Consider the following 21191-nt stretch of genomic DNA (forward strand, 5'->3'; position numbering starts at 1 on the left):
ACTACACTATGTGGCCAAAACAAGATAAGTCAAGTAAATTAAAAGTCCTGGATTTGGTGTCAGATTACCATCTTATCAGTGAATCCCGCTGCAGTGGTCTGTGGATTATTTACACATGACTTTAATTTCTTTGTGTCCAACAAAATCTTTAAAAATATGAAAATACCAATAGGTTGTAGAGTTACACTTGAGATGTAATAAAAGCCCTTGTGTGAAAATAGTAGATGGCTTATGACAAAATATAAGATATATATGGCTTATGAAAAGTGTGTAAAAAAACATTACACACGTGGACAAAATTGTTGGTACCCTTCGGTCAATGAAAGAAAAACTCACAATGGTCACAGAAAAAACTTTAATCTGACAAAAGTAATAATAAATAAAAATTCTATGAATGTTAACCAATGAAAGTCAGACATTGCTTTTCAACCATGCTTCAACGGAATTATTAAAAAAAATAAACTCATGGAACAGGCCTAGACAAAAATGATGGTACCCCTAGAAAAGACTGAAAATAATGTGACCAAAGGAACATGTTAATTCAAGGTGTGTCCACTAAATATCATTACAGGTGTCTACAATCTAGTAATCAGTCAGTGGGCCTATATATAGGGCTCCAGGTAGTCACTGTGTTGTCTGGTGACATGGTGTGTACCACACTCAACATGGACCAGAGGAAGCAAAGGAAAGAGTTGTCTCAGGAGATTAGAAAGAAAATTATAGACAAGCATGATAAATGTAAAGGCTATAAGACCATCTCCAAGCAGCTAGATGTTCCTGTGACTACAGTTGCATATATTATTCAGAAATTTAAGATCCATGGGACTGTAGCCAACCTCCCTGGACGTGGCCGCAGGAGGAAAATTGATGACAAATCAAAGAGACGGATAATCCGAATGGTAACAAAAGAGCCCAGAAAGACTTCTAAAGAGATCCAAGGTGAACTTCATGGTCAAGGAACATTAGTGTCACATCGCACCATCCGTCGCTGTTTGAGCCAAAGTGGACTACATGGGAGACGACCAAGGAGGACACCATTGTTGAAAACAAATCATCAAAAAGCTAGACTGGAATATGCCAAACTACATGTTAACAAACCACAAAGCTTCTGGGAGAATGTCCTATGGACAGATGAGACAAAAATGGAACTTTTTGCCAAGGCACATCAGCTCTATGTTCACAGATGGAAAAATGAAGCATATCAAGAAAAGAACACTGTCCCTACTGTGAAACATGGAGGAGGCTCTGTTATGTTTTGGGTCTGCTTTGCTGTATCAGGCACAGGGTGTCTTGAATCTGTGCAGGGTACAATGAAATCTGAAGACTATCAAGGGATTCTAGAGAGAAATGTGCTGGCCAGTGTCAGAAAGCTTGGTCTCAGTCGCAGGTCATGGGTCTTACAACAGGACAATGCCCCAAAACACAGCTAAAAACACCCAAGAATGGCTAAGAGGAAAACATTGGACTATTCTAAAGTGTCCTTCTATGAGCCCTGACCTCAATCCTATTGAGCATCTTTGGAAGGAGCTGAAACATTCTGTCTGGAAAGACACCCTTCAAAACGGAAACAACTGGAGCAGTTTGCTCATGAGGAGTGGGCCAAAATACCTGCTGAGAGGTGCAGAAGTCTCATTGACAGTTACAGGAATTGTCTGATTGCAGTGATTGCCTCAAAAGGTTGTGCAACAAAATATTAAGTTAGGGGTACCATCATTTTTGTCTAGGCCTGTTCCATGAGTTTAGTTTTTTTTAAATAATTCTGTTGAAGCATGGTTGAAAAGCAATGTCTTACTTTCATTGGTTAACATTCATAGAATTTTTATTTATTATTACTTTTGTCAGATTAAAGTTTTTTCTGTGACCATTGTGAGTTTTTCTTTCATTGACCAAAGGCTACCAACAATTTTGTCCATGTGTGTATCTCCTGCTATTTTGTTATGTCCAGGATCTTCAATTCTTTTCCCAGTTGGCTACAAACCAGAAAAAACTATGCTTGCATCTTGAATAGCTAATAATAATGCTGCACCAGCTGGGAGCTTAGAGTAGCCATTTTCTGAGATGTTTTCTATTTGAAGATAAGCTCCTGGCTTCTGCAAGGACACTCCATGAAGATGGGAGAAGAGCAGTGGCAAGTCCTCTGGAAGAGTATAATGAGAGGCCAAACTTAACATGGTGGGGATGTCTGAAGACTTTGAATACTCAAAAGTTGCAGTTATGTATTTGGAGATGTCCTCACTCAGAGATTTGGCACGGAATAACTCTTCTCCAATCATGGCTATAATAGCTAGAGAGGAGGTATTTGTCCTTTCCTCCACTTCTTCTCTCTGGTTATGCTGTCTCTGGTTGAGACCATTAGAGCAGATGACGAGCACAAAGTCGCTCTCCTTCATCTTCCTGCAATACCACCCAAAATCTCCCTCCTCTGTCATACGTAAGGCATCCCACAGATCTAAATGTACCTGACAGGTAATTTACCATCACTTCATCATGCAAACATATATACATAACATATAAAACACTGATCATGCATTCTAATATGTATTAATGTTTCAAATGTTAAAGATATTTTAACTGTTTTACCTCAGTAGCCATATGCTTTTGCACAAACGTTGCCAATTGTAAGACAACTCTTATATGGGCAGAACCATCACTACTGGAGTAGCAAATAAGGAGTCGAGGTGGTCTGGTCCTGTTTTCTACTGGTAAAAACTGATGCTCTGTATAATCATCATAATATTCCTCAGTTATGTCTGAGAAAAAAAAATACTGAGTAGGTTAGAGGATCTATTGGATTATGCACAACAAATAACAGTAATTTTATATACATAGTACTACTAAATAAAGTATGAGTAACTATGTAGTACTTGGAATTTAATTACATTCACGGAAACAAACAAACAAACAAAAAGACACTTTATTTGGTCACCTGATGGTGTGTCAGTTTTTGCTGCCTTTTGCTTTTGTTTTTTCTGCCAGTGAATAGTAAAGATGACTGCTAAGAAGACTGCTAGTAGAATACCCACAGAGAAGAGTACTGCTAAAGAGACACTTGCCTTGTTCAAGGCTGAAGGATCTGGAAACAATGACATTCAATATCTTTCTGCAGTACAGTCACTTATATTTTCACTTACAGTGCATCAGAGAAAGGGCAAATTGCAACTAATGTCAATTGATGAAAAGCAACAATATACTGAATGGGTACTACTTAAGAAACATTGATAATTCTCCTCATTTATGCAATTGTCCAATTAGTCAATCATGTGTCAGTAGTACGATTCATAAAATCATGCAGAATTTAAAAGCAAGAGCTCACATCAAACATTCAAATGTGAGCTCAGTGACCATGGCACGGTTGTTGGTATGAGGCAGTTTGGTTTGATTTTTTTTTAGAAACTGATGATCTGGAATTAAGAAAAATAAAATCCAGTTTCAGCACCAAAGTGGCCAATGAGTGTCTGTACCTTTCACAGTGTGCTGCACCTGAACAAAGAAAGGCTTCCTTACAGCATCCACAATATCTGCTGCAATCTAAACAAAAAATGTAATTATAGATAAAACATAACTACTATACAATTCAAGTAAAGAAGAAAAAGATTAGGCAAAATTAGGCTGAGAATATTCCTCTGAAAAGTATTCCAAGAATTATTTTACTGCCATTGTTACAACAGACTTCTAATATATTGTAATACATCAGTTACAAAAAAAAGTCAGTTATAGCTGACCAGTGAGAAAAATATAAATCTGTTCTTTAGGAATATTAGTGTTTGACTTTCATTGATTTTGCTTACAACTCACCTCACAGGTATAATTGGTTTCTGTGTGAAGATTCTGCAAACGGTATGTATGATGAGTGCTATTTACACTAAAGTCCTATAAGGTGAACCATAACAAAACTCTTCATTAAAACAGAACAGCTGGATAAATGCTATATATAACTTATTTAACTAATTACAGTAGTTTCATTTAAATATAGTATAGCATTTATGTATTAGTCATTTTGCCTTTAATTACAAAATAAACTAGGTTATATTTATTTAGCATGTTTTTGGGGTTTTCCTCAAGAATGTACAGCAAGATGTGGCATTAAAATAATTACTGGTTGAATAACTGTAAATATGCTGCGTGAGTCCCTTCCAAAGCATGATGAAAAATAACGAGAGATTCCCAACTTCTTAGGTGCCAAGTTAAAAGTCACTACAATATCCTTGTTTTCCTGGTGGACTTCAATATATCTGGGATACCAGTCTTTAAAGAAAAAAATACAAAAAAATAAAATTAAATAAAATAATTTCTTTATTTTCTGTACAATACATTAATTATGCATTAGACTTCTCAAAAACATCTCGATAACAAGAAATGTTTTACAAAGAACAAAACAAATAATAACCAAATAGTACTGACTTATCTACAATATTTAGAAGCATTACTAAATCATATACTTAATTACCTGTCTTGCAGTGCTCCAGGCCATTTTTCTCAGGACATGCTGTAGAGAGGCAACGCAAAACTGTCCATTATTTATTGTGACCAGTTTAAAAAAAAAAAAATTTTAATATATGTGCCAATGTTAGTTTTTGTTAATCCTAGGAGACTTCAATGTTGAAGAGCTGATGTTTAAACAGATGTTAAATAACTAGGTGCAAGGACCCTTACAGCGAGTGAAGAACAATTTGCTATGATAAAATTTCTCCCAGATCTCAGGAACTGGAAGTGCCATCACAGTCACTGCATACTGGGTACCAAGGGAGAGATCTGTGAAAAAATCTGAGTAATACACCTGCAAAAATACATAAAGTACTTAACAAAAATATGTACAAACAGTAAATAGTTTATTCTTTCTTTTATTCAAGTTATCAAGGATACATCTGAAAGTTTTGTTAGACAAATCTATTTTATTAGTTAATTTGGTCCAGGAAGTGCAGATATTGCTGTACCCTTTGAGCATGCACAGCTGAGAATGACATATTATTTTGAAGAAGCAAGAGTTGGCATGTGCTCTGAGTGCCTCCTAAAGTCTGGAGGGAAACTAGGAAACCACGCAAAAAAGCAATACCTGCAGCACATTCACAAAAAAAGGCCATTTCAGGAACAGAAAAATACATTTAAAAAATGCTATAATTTCACTTGATACTTGTTAGTCATGAACAGAAACATTTAATACACAAACAATTAAACAGTGCCAATTTAAAGACAAGCTGCTGTTTACTTATTACCGTATTGGCTAGGCCTCCAAGACACAACAACAGTCTCATATTTAGGATTTTGACTTTCCACAAACTCAATAGTGACATTCCTTGGCGCATGTACAAAGTGCTGGCAGACCTCAGGACTCTGCAGACCTAAAAAAGAATGACACAGCCATGGTATACAACCTGGCCCAAAAGCAGTGTGTCAGCACTACAGGAAAATATGTAAGAGACCAGCTGTATATCTAATATCATGTAAAGGAACAGGATGTCCCATGAGCATTCATTAGCCTCACTGCATACAGAACATAGACCTCCCATACACACTTGCCTTTGAATTTTCACACTGTTGATGTTCACATTGCCTGCTCTTTCTAAAAGTTCTTTATTTGCATCGTGCATGATAAAAAAATAAAAAATACACTATTTTCCATACTTCTATCCAAATTCTATCTTTTTAAATTTTTGTACTTTTCCAGTTCTTTAAAGGTACTTTTCAAACTGCTACCCCTGTACCTTAATAGTACTCTACACCAAATGTTGTAAGTGCCCTATACTTTTACAACCCCAAATTTTTGTATTGTCTCCATTGTTTGGCCTGTCCAAAACCCCAGATAGGATTAGTTATTTCAAGTTATCTTTCTACTACATCAAAGATATCATTATGCCTGTGATGCACAATATAAATCTCACTGCTCCTTAATTTCTCCTTATAGAATAATGTTGGCCTTTACACATTTCAAAAAAGTGTGTTTCAGGAATGTTCATGCTACCTGCAAAGAGACCAGCAGAGGTGAATCCAAGTGTAGTTTCAACATCATCTTTACTAATCCTGCAATACTCACATCCTGGCGAACCCTGATCAAAGTAATAAAAATATGACAAATGTGAATCTTATAATAAAAAGTCTGTTATCAGTAGTCCAAGCCGCAAGCAGTCAAAATAATTTTGTAGAACATTTCATTTTAAATATTAATGTAAACCTACAAAACCATAAATCACTAAAGTGTGCCACCGTCATGTTTTAGAAGAGGTCAGAAATTGATACAAGATACCCTAGATGTATTCGCTATTTGCCAGCTATCACTTAACAGATCGTTGTGAGATTTACAGACACACAAAATGTGGACATACAAAAGTAAAAAACTAAAATATCTACACTAAAAACAGGTAACAAAATTTGATTTTGATAAATGTTGTTACATAATTACGTGCTAAGAAATGCACAGATTAAAACACAACCTTCCAACTTATTTTAAACAGGTAGCTTACCTGGCAAACACATTGCAGTGTACAGGAATGAGGTCTGAAAGATGTCTGGAACCCTTTGTCTATCACAAACACTATAATCGACAACAACAGAGACAGTTTGTCTCGCCACATTTTATTCCGTAATTTCCTTGATCGTTTAAGACAGATTGTTTAAGACTTGTTTCAGAAGAAAAAAATAAAAAGACTGAGTGAGACACGTTTGAGAAGTACAGAAATGTGGCAGTAGAAAAATAAAAGAGAAAGAATGTCAATGAGAGTTCTTCCAGAACACAACAGGGTTTGGAGGAGTGGTAGCTTCAGGCAAAAGGCAGTCCTGGTATTTCTTGTTATACAAGCAAGTCTTGTTGAACATGTGCTCTGTTGTTTAGCTAAATATACATTTATGCTGGCCTGGAACACAACTCTACAAACATGAGTAAAGCAAATGTCTTTTCAAAAATTTAATACAACTTTATTCGCTGGCTGATATGCTGGCACATTAATAAATCTTACAATAGAGCAAAATTACATTTATATTCTGTGTCCGAGAAAACATAATTCACAAGATGTGCAAATACAAGAATGCATGTAGGTACTACAAGACTAACCTGAAAAGATACGCTGAAAAATTATAACACCAAAAAAAAGTAAATTTTCTCTCTTATTTAAGACACCCCATTTATGCCTAAAGGATATTTCTAAACTGTACTCCCATATTGAGACCTATTTGTCATAAAATTTATGTTTATTCACTGTGTATGAAAAATTTTGACTATATAGAGGGACATTTCATAAGTATTACAGATGTAGAATCACGTGTTGAATGAATGATATCCTTTTAAAAAGAAATCATAAAATCTGAACACAACATGGATGCAAAGAGCCACGTCATCGGATCTAAAAGGGGGAAAAAAAGGAAGATAAAAAATAAATACATCTATACACACAGTTAAGTTCATATATATTTGGACAAGGTCATATTTCTGTCCCTGTATGCCACCAGAATAAAGTTAATATGAAACAATCAAGTTTAATTTGAATAGCAAACTTTCATCTGTAATTCAAGGGACTGAACAAAAAAATCAAGTACAAATTTTAGGAACTGCAACCTGTTTTATTCACATATGCATCAAAACAAAACTAGATTTATAAAGTTCGTCGCAACAAACTTTATGTTGGCTTTGACGAGGCAAGTATTCAGAAAGGCTGGTGCTTTTTGGAGGCAAGTGGACATAAGGGTCAGTGTTACTTTTGGAGGCAAGTGGACATAAAGCTTGTGAAATCTAGTGGAGCGCTAGGGTGCCAAAACATTTGGAGGCAAGTGGAGACGAGCATGTAATGTCATCCGAAAACCTTTGACGCAATTCCCCTCCTTGGGCTTTTGATATGTCACATGTCCATGTTGTAAAAACTTTTTTGATTTTGCATATACTGGAGGCAGGACTGCGAGACAACCCGAAAGGCTAGTCGATACACCAATTTAAAAGTTTGTTCAGAGTATCACCCTAAAGGAGCTGGCCGGGTTTGTTGTAGATAGTTTGAAAGCTTGCTGAGTTATAAACCTCCAATAGGTTTATAATGGGAGTCTATGGGAAAAAATGCCACCATGAGACCCGGTACCTGAAGTATCGGTACTCAGATTGATTAGAAAAGTCACAGCAACAAACTTCAGACCAGGGTCTACAACATATCGAATTTGGTTCATGTGGCTCGAAAGCCCTAGGAGGAGTTACTCTTGATAAATTTTTGTCTAAGCTTAAATAGGAAAACAATGTTGGCTTCTACAAAGCCAACATAATTAGACAGGTGCATAAATTTGGGCACCCCAATAGAAAAATCCCATCAATATTTAGTAGAGCCTCCTTTAGCAGAAATAACAGCCTCTAGACGCTTCCTATAGCCTGTAATGAGTCCCTGGATGAATGTATTTTGGACCATTCCTCCTTACAAAACATCTTTAGTTCAGTTAGGTTTGATGGATGCCGAGCATGGACAGCCCACTTCAAATCACCCCACAGATGTTCAATGATATTCAGGTCTGGGGACTGGGATGGCCATTCCAGAACATTGTACTTGTTCCTCTGCATAAATACCCGAGTAGATTTTGAGCCGTGTTTTGGGTCGTTGTCTTGTTGAAATATCCAGCCCTGGTGCAACTTTGTGACTGATTCCTCAACATTATTCTCAAGAATCTGCTAATATTAAGTGGAATCCATGCGACCCTCAACTCTAACCAGATTCCCAGTACCGGCACTGGCCACACAGGCCCACAGCATGATGGAACCTCCACCAAATTTTACTGTGTACCGGCAAGTGTTTTTCTTGGAATGCTGTGTTCTTTTGCCGCCATGCATAACGCCCCTTGTTATGACCAAATAACTCAATCTTTGTTTCATCACTCCATAGCACCTTATTCCAAAATGAAGCTGGCTTGTGTGTTTGCATACCTCAAGCGACTCCGTTTGTGGTGTGTGTGTGCAGGCTTCTTTCGCATCACTCTCCCGTACAGCTTCACCTTGTGCAAAGTGCGCTGAATTGTTGAACGATGCACAGTGACACCATCTGCAGCAAGTTGATGTTGTAGGTCTTTCGAGGTGGTCTGTGGGTTATTTTTGACCGTTCTCACCATCCTTTGCCTCTCCAATATTTTACGTGGCCTGCCACTTCTGGCCTTAACAAGAACTGTGCCTGTGGTCTTCCCTTTCCTCACTATGTTCCTCACAGTGGACACTGACAGCTTATATCTCTGCGATAACTTTTTGTAGCCTTCCCCTGTACCATAATGTTGAACAATCTTTGTTTTCAGGTTATCTGAGTTGTTTTGAGGCCTCCATGTTGCCACTCTTCAGAGGAGAGTCAAAGAGAACAACTTGCAATTGGCCACCTTAAATACCTTTTCTCATGATTGGATGCACCTGTCTATGAAATTCAAGGCTTCAAAGTTCACACCAATTGTGTGTTCCAATTAATCAGTGCTAAGTAGTTACAGGTATTCAAATCAACAAAATGGCAAGGGTGCCCAAATTTACATCTATCTAATTTCGTTTTGATGCATATTGCACATTGTCTGCTAATCCAATAAACCTCATTTCACTACCGAAATATTACTGTGTCCTTCAGTTATTTGATAGATCAAAATGAAATTGCTGATCCAAACACCCAAATATTTATAAATGAAAATTGCATACGACTGTATATATGGACCTAACTCTGTGTGTGTGTGTACACATATATATACAGTGAGGAAAATAAGTATTTGAACACCCTGCTATTTTGCAAGTTCTCCCACTTAGAAATCATGGAGGGGTCTGAAATTGTCATAGTGGGTGAGAGACAAAAAAAAAAAATCCAGAAATCACAATGTATGATTTTTTAACTATTTATTTGTATGATACAGCTGCAAATATGTATTTGAACACCTGAGAAAATTAATGTTAATATTTGGTACAGTAGCCTTTGTTTGCAATTACAGAGGTCAAACGTTTCCTGTAGTTTTTCACCAGGTTTGCACACACTATAGGGGGGGATTTTGCCCCACTCCTCCACACAGATCTTCTCTAGATCAGTCAGATTTCTAGCCTGTCGCTGAGAAACACGGAGTTTGAGCTCCCTCCAAAGATTCTCTATTGGGTTTAGGTCTGGAGACTGGCTAGGCCATGCCAGAACCTTGATATGCTTCTTACAGAGCCACTCCTTGGTTATCCTGGCTGTGTGCTTCGGGTCATTGTCATGTTGGAAGACCCAGCCTCGACCCATCTTCAATGCTCTAACTGAGGGCAGGAGGTTGTTCCCCAAAATCTCGCATGGCCCCGGTCATCCTCTCCTTAATACAGTGCAGTCACCCTGTCCCATGTGCAGAAAAACACCCCCAAAGCATGATGCTACCACCCCCATGCTTCACAGTAGGGATTGTGTTCTTGGGATGGTACTCATCATTCTTCTTCCTCCAAACACGTTTAGTGGAATTATGACCAAAAAGTTCTATTTTGGTCTCATCTGACCACATGACTTTCTCCCATGACTCCTCTGGATCATCCAAATGGTCACTGGCAAACTTAGGACGGGCCTGGACATGTGCTGGTTTAAGCAGGGGAACCTTCCGTGCCATGCATGATTTCAAACCATGACGTCTTAGTGTATTACCAACAGTAACCTTGGAAACGGTGGTCCCAGCTCTTTTCAGGTCATTGACCAGCTCCTCCCGTGTAATTCTGGGCTGATTTCTCACCTTTCTTAGGATCATTGAGACCCCACGAGGTGAGATCTTGCATGGAGCCCCAGTCCGAGGGAGATTGACAGTCATGTTTAGCTTCTTCCATTTTCTAATGATTGCTCCAACACCAAGCTTTTGCTTTTGTCACCAAGCTGCTTGGCAATTTCCCCGTAGCCCTTTCCAGCCTTGTGGAGGTGTACAATTTTGTCTCTAGTGTCTTTGGACAGCTCTTTGGTCTTGGCCATGTTAGTAGTTGGATTCTTACTGATTGTATGGGGTGGACAGGTGTCTTTATGCAGCTAACGACCTCAAACAGGTGCATCTAATTTAGGAAAATAAATGTAGTGGAGGTGGACATTTTAAAGGCAGACTAACAGGTCTTTGAGGGTCAGAATTCTAGCTGATAGACAGGTGTTCAAATACTTATTTGCAGCTGTATCATACAAATAAATAGTTAAAAAATCATATATTGTGATTTCTGGATTTTTCTTTTTTTTAGATTATGTATCTCACAGTGGACATGCACCTAAGATGACAATTTCAGACCCCTCCATGATTTCCAAGTGGGAGAACTTGCAAAATAGCAGGGTGTTACTTTTAATACCTGCAACAAGCGTAAAACTTACAGTGTATTTGTCCCATTTTTTTTCAGGATCATAAGGCTCCCAGCGGCTAGCAGGAAATATGTGTTTGTTTTTTTCATACCAGCTCCTCAGAACCACTTTTCCTGCATGAGACTAAACACATACACAAACAGATTATGTCAACTGTTCTTCCCAAATGAGGAATTATTTTTTTTTAATTCTTTAGGCCAGACCGTGTTTTTACCTCATCCTTCTCAACCGTAGCATCATTTACCAATCGGATATCATCATGAACATCAAAACTGAAAAGCGGTCCTGGGTTAAGACACAAATTTTTTTTTATCATTCAATTAAAGTGCCAAAGTTTAACGCATGTTAAACTATACACATTACACATATATGAGACATCATTTTCACATTTGGACTGGCCACCACAGAGCCAAGACCTTAACCCAATTGACATTCTTTGGAATATGATGGAAAAGACAGTCTTACATAATCAATACAAGCTGATTAATTAATGCAAATTTAGATGGAAATAAATACTGTGACATAAGCTTATCAAAATGATGCCACAGAAAATATATATAAACACACAAACACAGTCATGTGTAAAAAGGACACCCTATTAAATATTAAGTTCTTTATTAAAAAATGTCAACATGATCTTGCTTTAATTTGTACCTGTAGATGAAAGTGATGCAATTGCTTGTAAACAACATCAACAAAAAATCACTTTTCACTTGAAAAAGACGAAATCAATAAAATGAGTATTTCAACTGAGGAAAAAGTTAGAACACCCTATGCCCTACTAGCTAGTATTTCCCCCTTTGGCTAAAATAACCTCAATGATACGTTGCTTGTAGCCATCTACCAGTTTCTGACATCGACTGGAAGAACGTTTCACCCCACTCTTTAATACAGAATTCTTTAAGCTGTATGATGCTGTATGAGAGGTTTCCTCCATGCACTGTCCATTTCAAATCACACCACAGGATCTAAATAGGATTTAGATCTGGGCTTTGACTAGTTTTTCACCTTTTAGCAAGTCCTTTTTTTCAAAAAATTTTTTGACATATGGTCTCATGTTCCTCAAGCAACTTTGTGATGCGATGCTGTGCAGGTCCTGCTGCAGCAAAGCATCCCCAAACAATAACACTTCCACCTTCATGTTTCACAGTTGGTGTGAGCTTTTTACTGAAATGCTGTATTTGGTTTTCACCCAACATGCCCTCTGTTATGGTCTTCAAATAATTACATTTTATACTCATCTGTCCAAAGCACATTATTCAGATGTCTTGGCCTTTGTTTCAGTGTTCTTTCGCAAACTTCAGCTTTGCCCTCATGTTTTTCTCAAACAGCAAAGGTTTCCTCCTTGCATAACACCCATGATAATTAAAGTTGTGCAGTCTCTTTCTGATTGTAGATACTTGGACATCAAATGTAGCCAGACCAAGACCCGTGATGATATTTTAGGGATTTTGGAGACTTTAAGCATCTTGCAGTCTGCCCTTGTGGTGAATTTGATCGGATGGCCTGACATAGCCATGTTGGCAGTTCTCCACTTGCAAATGAATTTCAGATGGTGAAATGGCTGATTACAAATTCTTTTGAGATCCCTTACCAGACTCATAAGCATCAACAATCTTTTTTCAGAAGGCCTCAGAGAGCTCTTTGGATCTCACCATGGTGATACCTCTCACTTCAACAATTAAGAGAAACCAAAACAAATATCTGAGGCTTAAATAAGGCAAGCCTTCTTCAAAATGCTCTGTAGCAATGTTTTAATAATTTACACCTGATGTGATACACCAGTAGGCAATTTTATCTATTATAATAACAAATAAATGTGGGGGTGTCCTTACTTTTTCCTCACAAGAAATTTGATTCATATTTAAATTACATTTTACAGAAAAAGACCTTCCTTTGGGTTTATTTGTTTAATTATATTACTTGAATCTTTCAATGTTGTTATAATGAAGATAAGGGTTCCCTTTTATAAGAGTCGACAGGCATATATGGGGTGTCCTAAATTTTCCACATGACTATATATTTCTATAGAGATTAAAGATATGCTTACCACTTTTGCCTCTAGCTTTTGTCACAATAAAGTCATAGAAGCTGTGGTGCTGGGGGGAAAAACAAGCTTTTTGATTCAGAGCTAAACTTACTGACATGCAATGATATTTCAGAACTTATCAATTTGACACTTTGGCTAGAAAAATTATATAAAATATGTCACATGTTTAACATGTACCAATAGAAATAATCATTGTATTTGCAACATGTCTTCAAAAACAACGGAGTAATAATGGGTAACAGTAATAAAATAAAAATACACATAAAAAGAGACATTCTCACAAAGCAGCTGTACAAGAGCAAATAAATTCTGGATAGAAACGCTACATTTACATATCCCTAATGAGCAAGATGATGGTGGCAGGAAAAAAGGAAATATCATTAACCCTGACAGAAACCAAATGCAAAACAGAACCTCATCTGGATGATCTTGGATAGAGCAATTAGAAATAATTTATCTATCTTCTATAACTATACTGTGAAATGCAATTGTGCAAACAGGAACCTATAAGCAACATGCATCACCCTGAACTTGGAAACTTAAGCACAAATCTGTCACATTTTGTTTTCCATTTCTATTAGCATTTTACAAATAAAATACAATTTTTATTTTCCTCATAGTTTTGGAAAACTTTGATTTTATCAGTGTTATTGGGGTAATTTCTTAGGGATCAGATGGGTGTATACTTCTTGTATTTGACTGTGCTTACATGAGGAATGATTAAATCCTCCTTAATATACATGAGCTGCTCCACTCCAGCAGACCTGTACAAATATAAACAAATTCACACAAAAAAAAAAAAAAATCAATTAGAACGTATATACATGGTAGTGTTAAATTTATACTTTGTTCACGTACATAAGAACAAAAGTGTATGTGTAAAAATAAATAATGATAATGACCAACATTAGTACTTGCAATGTTGGTGACAATTACAGCTTTGAGATGTCTAGGGTAAGGATTATTACTGTTTAACATAGTGGCCAAAAATATTTTTCCACATAAATTAAAAAATTATGGGTTTATACTTTTATCATCATATGTATAAGTATTATGTCAAAAGAGAATGTGTTTGTATGTTTGAAGTGTATACACACACACGTAAGAGAATATAAAGAACAGTTCAAGAAAAGAACATCCATCACAAAAAAATAGAAACTTCACACAAATAATAATAACTAATTCACAATAAATAACTAATGATTACTTCACATTATTATAATAGTAGTTTTAAACTTATGTGGGTATGTCCTTATGGCCTAGACTTATATAGCCTAAAACTGAATAAATGCACTGTTATAAAAAAACATTTAATGAAAGCAGATAAACACTGAAAAAAACAGTATCATAGACTAAGCATGCACACACTATTTTTAGCTTTAATTGTTTAACTAGTTTTTCAGATGACAACAAGTGTTCTTGCCTCAACTCACTGAAGTCTTTTCTCAGAACCTCCAGGGCTCTTTGAAGAAACTGCTGAATAGTATTGCCCTTCTTCATCTAGAGACAGATGTATGAAGATTCAAACACAGTCAAATGTTCCATTTAAAATCACAATTATGTACCAATATACATTTAGAACTACAAATACAGTATCTCATAAGTGAGTACACCCCTCACATTTTTGTAAATATTTTATTACATCTTTTCATGGACAACACTGAAGAAATGACACTTTGCTACAATGTAAAGTGTGCAGCTTGTATAACAGTGTAAATTTCCTGTCCCGTCAAAATAACTCAACACACAGCCAATAATGTCTAAACCACTGACCACAAAAGTGAGTACACCCCTAAGGGAAAATGTCCAAATTGGGCACAAAGTGTCAATATTTTGTGTGGCCACCATTATTTTCCAGCACTGCCTTAACCCTCTTGGGCATGAAGTTTTCCCAAAGCATCACAGGTTGCCACTGGAGTCCTCTTCCACTCCTCCATAACAAAATTATGGAGCTGGTGGAGTTTAGAGACCTTGCGCTTCTTTACCTTCTGTTTCAGGATGCCCCACAGATGCTTAATAGGGTTTAGGTCTGGAGACATGCTTGGCCAGTCCATCAACTTTACCCTCAGCTTCTTTAGCAAGGCAGTGGTCATCTTAAAGGTGTGTTTGGGGTCGTTATCATGTTCGAATACTGCCCTGCGGCCCAGTCTCCGAAGGGAAAGGATCATGCTATGCTTCAGTATGTCACAGCACATGCTGGCATTCATGGTTCCCTCAATAAACTGTAGCTCCTCAGTGCCGGCAGCACTCATGCAGCCCCAGACCATGACACTCAAACCACCATGCTTGACTGTAGAAAAGACACACTTGTCTTTGTACTCCTCACCTGGTTGCAGCCACACAAGCTTGACACCATCTGAACCATATAAGTTTATCTTGGTCTCATCAGACCACAGGACATGGTTCCAGTAATCCATGTCCTTTGCTTGTCTTCAGCAAACTGTTTCCGGGCTTTATTGTGCATCATCTTTAGAAGAGGCTTCCTTCTGGGACGATAGCCATGCAGACCAATCTGATGCAGTGTGCGGCGTATAGTCTGAGCACTGACTGGCTGGCCCCCTCACCCCTTTAACCTCTGCAGCAATGCTGGCAGCATTCATACGTCTATTTTCCAAACACAACTTCTAGGTATGACGCAGACACTCAACTTCTTTGGTGACTCAACTTTCATGGCGAGGCCTGTTCTGATTGGAATCTGTCCTGTTAAACCGCTTGTGGTCTTGGCCACCGTGTTGCAGCTCAGTTTGAGAGTCTTGGCAATCCTCTTATAGCCTACGCCATCTTTATTAAGAGCAACATTTCAACTTTTTTCAGATCCTCAGAGAGTTCTTTGCCATGAGGTGCCATTGAACTTCCAGTGACCAGTATGAGAGAGTGAGAGAGATAACACCAAATTTAATACACTTGCTTCCCATTCACACCTGAGACCTTGTAACACTAATGAGTCACATAACACCAGGAAGAGAAAATGCCTAATTGGCCCAATTTGGACATTTTCACTTAGGGGTGTACTCACTTTTGTGTCTAGCAGTTTAGACATTAATGGTTGTGTGTTTAGTTATTTTGAAGGGACAGCAAATTTACACTGTTATACAAGCTGTACACTCACTACGTTGTAGCAAAGTGCCATTTCTTCAGTGTTGTCACATGAAAAGATTATTTACAAAAATGTGAGGGGTGTACTCAATTCTGTGAGATACTATATATGTAAATATATTTTATTGTATATTTATTGTTTTTCACTTGATTAGAAACTTAATACATAATTCCAACATACAATACCCTCTAAAATATGGGAAAAGAAAAAACATTTTTGCTATACACTCAGCTTTGGTTTGAGAGAAATAGATAAATATGCATTTGTTTTTTAACAGGATAAAACAACACATGAAGGCCAGAGAACTAAATATTGGTGGGAAAAAGCTATTATTAAACAGAAAAAAGATGAAAAATCAATACAATTTGGAATATTGTGGGTGTTGGGGGTATGGTGGAACCACTGGTAAGTTAACAACCAGACATCAAATGTAAACCACAGCAGTTGTGCTTGTTGACACAAAAAGAGCTGTGAGAAACGTCGAAAAAAAAAGGATATTCTGAAACTTTTTTTTCTGATATTAGTGTAGTAAAGAAAAAAAATCTTTTGATAGATTTAAGATAGTAAATTGATTTATAGGATAATATTTTGATGTTATCATGCACTCATTATGGGTACCTTGACTGTTTTCCGGTGTCCAGATCCATCCCAATAACTGAAAGTGATTTCAATTTCTTCACCTGAGAAGGAAAAAAGGTTAATGTATGTTATTATAGCAAGTTTATAATTTCAGTTTTTTTTAGCTTCAGTATCTTCAGATTTCCGTGTGTTTCTCTGCCCAAGCCCAACACACCCAGGAAGTGGCCTGGCCAGGGGCAGTTCACTCCGGCACCAGGGCACCGCGGATCCTGGGTACAGCAGCGGAGGACACGTGCCGGTCCGAGAACCTCTCCCCCCCACCACCGCCGGTCTTCGAGATCCCCACCCGGAACCGCTTTGCCCCCCTTCACAAGATGGCCCACGACACTGTGATCATCGGAGACTCCATCGTCCGCCACGTCCGTGCTACTGCGGCTAAAGGTAAGGCTCGCACGCACTGCTTACCTGGTGCCCGTGTTCTTGATGTCGCTGCACAGGTACCTAGGGTCATGAGCAGAAACACCGGAGCCGTGGTTCTTCACGCCGGCTCAAACGACACTAGCCTGAGGCAGTCGGAGATCCTGAAGAGAGACTTCAAGACCCTGGTGGAGACGGTTCACACCACAGCGCCCACGGCAAGGATCATCGTGTCCGGACCACTTCCGACGTACCAGCGAGGAATTGAAAGGTTCAGTAGACTTTTTGCTTTTAATGAATGGCTTCAGTCATGGTGTCAGGCTCAGAATCTACTCTTTGTCGATAATTGGAATGTTTTCTGGGAGCGTCCTAGGCCGTTCCGCACCGACGGCCTGCACCCCAGCAGAGTTGGAGCAGAGATCCTCTCGGACCACATCTCCAGAGCGCTGCACACCTTCTGACTGGTAAGCTACGCTTTAAATTTAAATTTCAACAGCACTCCGTCACCCCACCACATTGACACAAATGCACAAATAGCTCACCCCATAGGAACTGTGTCTGTTCCCCGAGCAGTGAGATTCAAAAGTAATTATGTGAAACGTTCTCGAAATAATCTTACCGTAATTAGACCAGAAAAATGCCAAAGAAACAAACAAAACCAGTTCCTAAAGTTTGGGCTTCTGAACATTAGATCACTTGCACCAAAAGCACTTATTGTAAATGAAATAATCTCAGAAAATAGCCTTACTGCAATCTGCCTTACCGAAACTTGGATTAAACCAGATGATTACATCGCTCTAAATGAGTCTACACCATCAGGATATACCTATAAGCATGAGCCTCGTCAGACTGGCCGTGGAGGTGGTGTCGCCACTATTTTAAGTGATCACCTTACTGTTACACAGAGAACACAGTATAGATTTAATTCTTTTGAAGTGCTCGTCCTCAATGTTACAATATCGCACATGCACACGAAAAAATCCCAGACGTCCCTTGCACTAGCGAACGTGTATAGACCACCAGGGCCCTACACGGATTTTCTTAGAGAATTCACAGATTTTCTGTCAGACCTATTGGTTGGCTTTGATAAAGCATTAATTGTAGGAGATTTTAACATTCATGTTGACAACACAAACGATGCGTTAGGACTCACATTCATGGACTTACTAAACTCACTTGGGCTAAAACAAAACGTCACTAGAGCAACTCACCGTCGTAATCATACACTAGATTTAATAATATCACACAGAATAGATGTCACTGATATAGATATCATTCCTCAAAGTGATGACATCACAGACCATTACCTCATACTGTACACACTACCTGTAGAACAGACTAACTGTGTCTCACCACGTTATCGACTCGGTAGAACTATTATTTCGACCACTAAAGACAGATTCACAAATAACCTGCCTGATCTGTCTGGACTTCTTACTGTACCCTTAAACACAGACGATCTAGATGTAATGACTAACAGCATAAGCGTTACATTTACTCGCACATTAGACACTGTTGCCCCAATCAGATTACAGAAGGTTAGAGATAAAACGCTTGCACCTTGGTATAATAGTCATACTCACACCCTCAAGAGAGAGACCCGTAACCTCGAGCGAAAGTGGAGGAAAACTAAATTAGAAGTTTTTAGAATTGCGTATAAGGAAAGTATGTCCAACTATAGACAGGCTCTAAAAGCTGCCAGGGTTGAGCACCTGAGCAAACTCATAGAAAATAATCAGAACAATCCCAGGTTTTTATTTAGCACAGTGGCTAGATTAACAAAACACCAGAAATCTGAACACACTATTCCATCACAGTTCAGTAGTGAGGATTTTATGAGATTCTTCACTGATAAAATCGAAAGTATCAGGAATAAAATAGGTGACACTCAACATATGAGAGCTTCTAGTGACCCAGTCTCACCTAAGGCTCTAGACACAAAACTACATTGCTTTGCAAGTACAGGACAGGAAGAGTTAGATAAGCTTATTACCACAGCTAAATCAACAACTTGTTCACTAGACCCCATTCCAACTAAACTACTGAAAGAAGTGTTAAATAAAGCTGGTGAGCCTCTTCTTAATATTATTAACTCCTCACTATCTTTAGGTTACGTCCCTAAGTCTTTCAAGTTGGCAGTTATTAGGCCACTCATCAAAAAACCCAATTTAGATCCAAATGATCTATCAAATTACAGACCTATTTCACACCTCCCATTTATGTCTAAAATACTTGAAAAGGTTGTGTCTGTTCAAATGAGCTCCTTCTTACAGGAGAACAATATCCTCGAAGAGTTTCAGTCAGGTTTCAGGCCCCACCATAGCACAGAAACTGCACTTGTGAAAGTCACAAATGACCTGTTCTTAGCTTCGGACCAAGACTGTATGTCCCTATTAGTCCTACTTGACCTTAGTGCTGTATTCGACACTATAGATCACAACATTCTCCTAGATCACTTACAAAATTACACAGGTATTCAGGGACAAGCTTTAAGTTGGTTTAGATCTTACCTGTCTGACCGATACCATTTTGTAGAATTAAATGGTGAACCCTCCAGTTTACTACCAATTAATTATGGGGTCCCTCAAGGATCAGTTCTAGGACCTCTGCTCTTCTCGATATACATGCTTCCATTAGGGAACACCATTAGAAAACATGGGATTAGTTTCCATTGCTATGCTGATGACACACAGTTATATATCTCATCAAAACCAGATGAAATAGCTAAATTGTCCAAATTAACTCAGTGCTTTAGAGAGATAAAAGACTGGATGAGCTGTAACTTTCTGTTATTAAACTCTGACAAGACAGAAATACTAATTATAGGTCCAAAAACCAGTACACAGAAACTCTCACAATTTAACTTCCAATTAGATGGATGTACTGTTACTAGTAGCTCGACAGTGAAAGACCTGGGTGTTATATTAGACAGCAACTTGTCCTTTGAAAATCATGTCGCCCAAACCACAAAAACAGCCTTCTTCCACCTTAGAAATATTGCCAAGCTTAGAAACATCCTGTCTCTATCTGATGCTGAGAAGCTAGTTCATGCTTTCATGACCTCTAGACTGGACTATTGTAATGCATTACTAGGTGGTTGTCCTGCATCTTTAATAAATAGGCTACAGTTAGTCCAAAATGCAGCTGCCAGAGTTCTCACTAGGACAAGAAAGTATGACCATATAACCCCAATTTTATCATCTCTACATTGGCTACCTGTTAAGTTTAGAATTGATTACAAACTGCTGCTACTTACGAACAAGGCTCTTAATGGTTTAGCTCCCATGTACCTAACTAGTCTTCTAACACGTTACAATCCTTCACGCTCTCTGAGATCACAAAACTCAGGACTTCTGGTAGTTTCCAGAATATCTAAGTCTACTAAAGGCGGTAGAGCGTTTTCTTAATTAGCTCCCAAACTCTGGAATAGTCTTCCTGATAGTGTTCGGGGCTCAGACACACCTTCCCAGTTTAAATGTAGATTAAAAACCCATCTCTTTAGTCAGGCGTACACATAATACATCCCGTTATATTATATTGTGCACTATTACACTAGACCTGCACATTTTTATGAACAGCAGATATGTTAATCCCTTTGCACTGCTCTTCTCTTTTTCAACCCATGCCGAGACACCCAGACATTGTACCAGCTCCGATCATCTTCCGTGCGATGAAGTTTTTGGATCTCCGCTTAGATGAGGCCGATTCTGTGAGAATCCTGAGACATCTACAGATCTACCAGCTCCAGTTGGACTCTGTGATACTAAGAGGAGATCTGAACTCC

General features: G+C 38.2%; 2 protein-coding genes across 6 annotated transcripts in view; both read right to left on the bottom strand.

Annotated features, from left to right (window-relative positions):
* Positions 1-1885: 1885 nt before the first annotated feature.
* si:ch211-207e14.4 (interleukin-17 receptor D) lies at positions 1886-6593 on the bottom strand. Of its 5 annotated transcripts, XM_060893492.1 has the most exons (13): positions 6459-6593; positions 5960-6044; positions 5214-5372; positions 4935-5053; positions 4654-4777; positions 4448-4486; positions 4097-4245; positions 3796-3870; positions 3462-3528; positions 3054-3073; positions 2927-2969; positions 2581-2750; positions 1886-2459 (listed from the first exon to the last, which is right to left on the bottom strand). In XM_060893492.1, exons 1-13 carry the CDS (start codon positions 6567-6569, stop codon positions 1971-1973), a joined length of 1650 nt encoding a protein of 549 aa, XP_060749475.1. In that variant the 5' UTR covers positions 6570-6593; the 3' UTR covers positions 1886-1970. The 5 variants fall into 5 exon arrangements, with proteins under 5 accessions (XP_060749475.1, XP_060749473.1, XP_060749472.1 ...); XM_060893490.1 differs by having other exon boundaries at positions 2927-3073; positions 5214-5339; XM_060893489.1 differs by having other exon boundaries at positions 2927-3073; positions 4109-4245.
* fam50a (family with sequence similarity 50 member A) overlaps positions 6555-21191 on the bottom strand; it is a 43446-nt gene continuing 28809 nt past the window's right edge. Inside the window, exons 7-13 of the mRNA XM_060893494.1 lie at positions 17030-17091; positions 14738-14814; positions 14024-14078; positions 13315-13363; positions 11479-11549; positions 11277-11387; positions 6555-7334 (exon numbers count right to left, since the gene is read on the bottom strand). Of these exons, the coding sequence (XP_060749477.1) occupies positions 7326-7334; positions 11277-11387; positions 11479-11549; positions 13315-13363; positions 14024-14078; positions 14738-14814; positions 17030-17091 (434 nt within the window). The 3' untranslated portion in view covers positions 6555-7325. The remainder of the gene's footprint in view (positions 7335-11276; positions 11388-11478; positions 11550-13314; positions 13364-14023; positions 14079-14737; positions 14815-17029; positions 17092-21191) is intronic.

This window comes from Tachysurus vachellii, chromosome 19, assembly GCF_030014155.1.
Source record: "Tachysurus vachellii isolate PV-2020 chromosome 19, HZAU_Pvac_v1, whole genome shotgun sequence".
Lineage (NCBI taxonomy): Eukaryota > Metazoa > Chordata > Actinopteri > Siluriformes > Bagridae > Tachysurus > Tachysurus vachellii.